General features: G+C 52.1%; 1 protein-coding gene across 1 annotated transcript; it reads left to right on the top strand.

The window, feature by feature from the left end:
* Window positions 1-2,287: 2,287 nt before the first annotated feature.
* Window positions 2,288-4,263, top strand: IUM83_01283 (TKL protein kinase; the record flags this gene model as incomplete). Its single annotated transcript, XM_067925126.1, has 2 exons — window positions 2,288-2,909; window positions 2,978-4,263. 2 exons carry the CDS (start codon window positions 2,288-2,290, stop codon window positions 4,261-4,263), a joined length of 1,908 nt encoding a protein of 635 aa, XP_067797583.1.
* Window positions 4,264-5,481: the final 1,218 nt, after the last annotated feature.

Here is a 5,481-nt window from a genome sequence, read left to right as displayed (position 1 = left end):
GAATAGACCCGAGAGGTAGAGAGACCCGGAAGTATACATGCACACGGATACAAAAAGCGTGCCGAAGAAGTCGACTGAAAAAGCTACAAACTCAGGTATGCAGTCCTCCAGCTCACGTGAAGAGCGCACCACAAATTTCTTTGCTGCAAATTTCCATAATGGCAAGATGATGACCACGACGCTCAGATACGATGATGGCATGAAGCTATAGAGAACTTTGTAGATCGGGTACACACCGATCAGCGTCATATGGGCGAAGAAAAATCGATTGTATCTGTCGCCCAAGACCTTAAAAGGTGAGTCCTGTGCGAACAAAGCGGGACCCAGGACTATTCGAATCATCAGCGGCGTATAAATTCCAACGGGAACGGCTCCAAATTGCATCATGAACGGAACTGGAAAACCAATCATCCTCGCGGCAAGAATACACGTCCCCACATACGCGGTACTCACCAACAAAGCCACGATCACCCGCTTCGAGAGTGTGAAATCGACGCCAGGAACGAATGTGGCGGTTTGCCAGTTTCCACAAGAACCTAATACCATCTCCATCAAGAATAAGCGCAGCCAGAACACCCAATTGGCTGACCACCCTTCTGATGGTGGTTGCAATGGCAGGGCTTCCAGTAATATAGCTACAGCTAGCGCCGGCAGTGGAGTGCACAAACACACCAATATCACTCGAATTCGGGAGGTGGTTTTGCAGTATAGGTCCAGACTCTCGAGACGCTCAATGGAGTACGAGCCTTGGCGACCGACTTGAATCTTGTTCCATCTCTCCTCCAAGCGCTTCCATGAATATGATCGAGCCAACATCGCGGAGTGATTATTTCTGTTAGTTTTGCATCCAGGTGCTTTCATTATCGCTAGGCCTAACGATGCCTGAGACGAAAAAAGTAAGTGTGCAGGGGCGAGAACATGATGAACACGATTGGAGCTTCTATATCATTCCATGGTTACATTTCTTGGAACAGGACAGCGGGCATCATAAGATCACTGTTTCAGACCTCGCCCAAATCGCCAAAATAGCAAGGAAAAAGATATAATAAAGTAACCCGCTGAAGGGTAGCCAACTCCCTAACGATTGGAATGTCAAGTGTCTTTCTCCAGCGTAAAAGATCGTGTTGCGCTCCTCGCCTCCCCTCTTCGCAATACTCGCCATATAAAGACAAGAACGCTCTCCCCGCCAAACTTTCCCGCTAAATGTCTACAACACAGACAGTTTCAATCTGAGTTCAAACATATTTGCCCATTCGTGGGACGCATGCATAAAAGCGATTACACAAGCACAACGAACAGTCTCTCAATGTTTGCCGATTCGCTGGTTGTAGCTGTCGGTAGCAAAAAGTTTCGAAAGTTTCCACCTTCCACAGAGTATCGATTGGCAACGTTGTCTTCTTGTAGATGGTCAATTTTTCCAGCCAGATCCTCCAATTCATCCTGCTTCCAATACGGCACCAGACAGATCTCTTGTTTTCGCTACCTTCGCCTTTTAGTTCGAAATCCCCCGAGGCTGTTAGCACTGCGTAAAGGTTGAGCGAGTTTCAACCATAGAGATCTCGTTGGGATAAACCGTCTACAGTAGACAAAACCAGCAGCGATCCTGATCGATTCCGCTGTGCGGATAGCACAAGAGTTTATATATAAAACCGTCGATATCGATTCGCTCGTAGCACTTGCCTTGGTCAAACAAACGCGTCACCTGGCTGCCGCTCGGACTTCGAGCAACATAGCGGTGCAGCAATACCGGCAGTTTCTTCCCAATTGTCAGGTAGAAACATACCAGAGTCAATATGCTACTCTGACCTGTTCCTCAATTCCCAACAAATGAACTTCTCGGCAAGCTCGACACCCACTTCCTTCTGTTGTAAAAACTCCTTAAAACACTCCAACACGCACAGAATCTCTTACCGCACATAGAACTGTGGGCTGGTAAACACCATGATGTCGATCGCTTGAATATTCTTCACTTCTCCGCAGTCGCCGTCAGTCCACTCGAACAACCCAAAAAGTCCCCACTGTCGGGTAGGCAACCGCTTCTGTCATAACTACCCATGAGAGTCGTCAACGGCGTTGCATCCAGTTCCGTCGTTCACGATGCAATTTGGAGCCGTTCCAGTTCTTCCTTTTTTTTCCTTACCACTTTTTTTATTACTTCCCTGGCAGCCACCCGACCTGTATGAAATTATATCTCTCCCCTGTAGAAGAAGAAAGAAAAAAAAAAAAACGATTCCCCTCCCTCAAATAACAATCCCCATTCCCTCAATTACCAGCGCGATCTCCAATTATGAGGACCGAGGCGCTGCCGCAGCTGGACGAGGCCATCGCGTTCCTGCGGGCGGAGGTGGCGGCCCTGCGCGCCGGCGAGAAGGACGCGGCGCTGCCGGCGCTGGCGGTGGCCGTGGCGGCGGGCGAGGCGCCGCTGCCGGAGCCGCAGTTCGCGCCTCTGCTGGCGCTCTGGACGCCCGCGGCCTGCGCGGAGGCGGCGCAGCTGGCGGCGCTCGTGGATCGGCTGGAGGCCGCGCGGCGCCGCGAGGAGGCGGCGGCCCACGCCCAGGAGGACAGAGACGTGCGCGCGGCGCCGGCGCCCGTGCACTCGGCCCTGGCCAGGGTGAGGCGGCGCCCCAGGACGAGGCCCAGGCGAAGGTTCGAGGACCCGCACGAGGGCGAGGGAGACGCCTCGCAGTCCGCCAGCGACGCGACGCCCACGCCCTCGCCCAGGGCGGACGTGGAGGAGAAGAAGGAGGAGAAAGAGGAGGAGAAGAAGGAGGAGGAGAAGGTTGAAGAGAAGGAGGAGAAGGTTGACGAGAAGATGGAGGTGAAGAAGGCAGAACTAAATGAGGAGGAGGAGGAGGAGGAGGAGAAGAAGAAGGAGGAAGAAGAGGAGGATGTTGTGATGGAAGAGAAGAGTGAGGAGAAGAAGGATGAGAAGGAGGAGGAGGAGAAGGAGAGAAGAAGGAGAAGAATGATGAGGAAGAGAAGAAGGAGGTGGAGGTGGGTGGGAAGGAGAAGGCGGTGGTTGAGGAGAAGTTGGAGGGTAATAAAGAGGGGGAGAGAGAGGAGGAGGAGAAGAACCCGGAGAAGGAGGAGGCGGAGGCGGCGTTGGCGAGCCTGAAGGCGCTGCGCAAGAGCATGTTGCTGGATGTCTTGTCGAAGATCGTGTCGGTGGCGAAGAGTAAGAGTGTGAACCCGGCGATGTTCTCGACGACGGGCGGGGAGGAGACGAAGGAGGACGCCGAGCAGCACGTGGACTTGGAGAAGATACACGAGCGGGTTACGGGAGGTGCGATCTGCGAGTGGGCGCAGTTCGCAGAGCAGGTGTATGTATTCTGCCAGCACGTGGTGACGGACGCGGAGCAGCGTGAACAGCCCGAGGCGCGGCGCAAGGGCGTGGAGCTGCTGCACTTTGCGCGGACGCTCACTGAGACGCTGCGTAAGGCTAGCGTGAAGAAGGAGGCTACGCTGCTGCAGAAAATCCGAGAAGCTGAGGAAGAAGCTGCCGCTCGTAAGGAAGAAGAAGTGGCGGCCCGTAAAAGAGAGGAAGAGGAAGCTGCTGCTCGGGAAAAGGCAGAAGAGAAACCAGACGAGGACAAGGAGATGGCGGAGTCCACTGCTGATGAAACGGAGAACCAGTCGGCGGAGGCCACTGCATCGGACAGCCACGATTCAAGTAGCAAGACCGCTGCGAGCGACTCTTTTGGTTTCCCACCGCTGACTCCTACTCGTGCATCCACGCGTATCCGGAAGCGTACCAGTCTGGCAAGTGATGGGACAGGTTCAGCAGCTCCATCTCCGTCACCGTCTGCAAAGAACCCACGAAAACGGTCACGCGGAGCGTCGGCTTCTGCTGCCTCCGCGAGCGAAGAAGTCAGCGGATCAGAGAGTCATGAGGCCTCTGCTTCTGAGGCAGACACGAAGTCTCGTGCAAGCAAATCTGTAGCGTCAAAGGCTTCATCAAAGCGGGCAGCGGCAGCACGTCGACGCCGTCCCTCGATGCCAGCGACACGCACTAGCTCACGTCAGCAAAAACGTCGAGCAGCGGCTGCGGCAGCTGCTGTGGCTGCAGACAGCGCTGGTAGTGGCGACGAAGATGATCACAGTGGTGGCGAGGCCCTCCACCACTCCGCTACGGAAAAGGAAGGTAACGACGACGAGGAAGAAACCGGAGAAGACGAGCAGGAAGAGGAGCAGCAGACCCCCAAGAAGAAGAGAGCAGCCCCGAAAACGTCGCGGAGTCGAAAGAAAGGTAGCCGGAAGAGATAACGAGTATGCGGGCCTACTACTGTAGTAGTACAACATAGCGCACACAAAAAAAATTGCACATCTTGTAGGTGCAGGTCTTGAAAACAAAATCAGTCAGCATGCAGTACATTAGAAGCAAAACTCTCTTTGATTTCCCATTCTTACGAAGTACTTCGACTTTTGCCCAAATGCCCCTAATTTTTGAAGTCTACAGTGCTGGGTTATCCCAAAGAGACTTTACATGACACAATGGTAGTGGCTTACGCCTTGAACCCGTGCTCATCGCTGACAAGCTTATTAATCGTATCCATGTCAAGACGACTGTCCTGGTTCTTGATAACCTCGGGCCGCTTCGCGAAGATTTTGCTCTTGTACATTTCATCTTTCTCTTTTCCTCAACACCATCGTGATCACATCAGCTTGGTGCAAGTTATGGGCTCAAAGCAAGTTTGAAAGTGTGTCTATTGAGTCAATAGTATTGACTATGCAGTGGTGAAACAATAAGGGCACGGTCTTTCGTCTCGTAACTGCGTACGAGGCTCCATCGCTATTTTTTGCAAGTTCTGATCTAGTTTTAGGGTGTAATGTATTTCTGGTAGGCACCCACTGTATGCCTATTTTATTGATGGCATGAATAATTGCTCTAGGTGGCGTGAGAATGCATCTTCGATTAGCTCACGAGACTCTTTGCTCGCGCCCGGAATGTTTTTGCTACTGTACCAAAAAAGCGGGGAAATTATCTAAATGATGGTTATCTTGCAAAACTGACAAAAAATATAGCTGCAATGGTGTAACTCGTAGGAAACATAGATATGAGGAAGTTTCATCCGACTTCCTAGCCACAGCATCGGCTACTGTATCAAACTGGATGGACTTTCACTCTCAGTACGATCCATTGACAATTTGGGTTTTACCCCTCACACCAAGGTAACTGGGAAGTGCTTCTTCCTCACCTAAAGGTACAACCTACAGGGATACATTAGCTTGTAGTTTTCCGTGGCACTTTCCTATATTACTCTGGGTGGCTTTTTATCTGAAGATGGTGTGAGCTCTGCAGGCTCATTGGCGCTTCGACAGTTTGAACACTGTCTTGCTACACTTGATATCCTTACCGAAGCGTATATTACAGCACCACGCGTAGCTCCTACTTAGTGTCGTTTATGCTTGGCCGCCTTGGCCGACTCGTAGAATGCGTTGTATACGTACCAGACAATTGCATTAGGCTCACGCAATCCATTT

Source organism: Phytophthora cinnamomi (genome assembly GCF_018691715.1).
Source record: "Phytophthora cinnamomi strain GKB4 chromosome Unknown Contig14, whole genome shotgun sequence".
Taxonomy (NCBI): domain Eukaryota; phylum Oomycota; class Peronosporomycetes; order Peronosporales; family Peronosporaceae; genus Phytophthora; species Phytophthora cinnamomi.
Note: the sequence above shows the minus strand (reverse complement) of the source record. Positions and strands in the feature narration are given on the sequence as shown.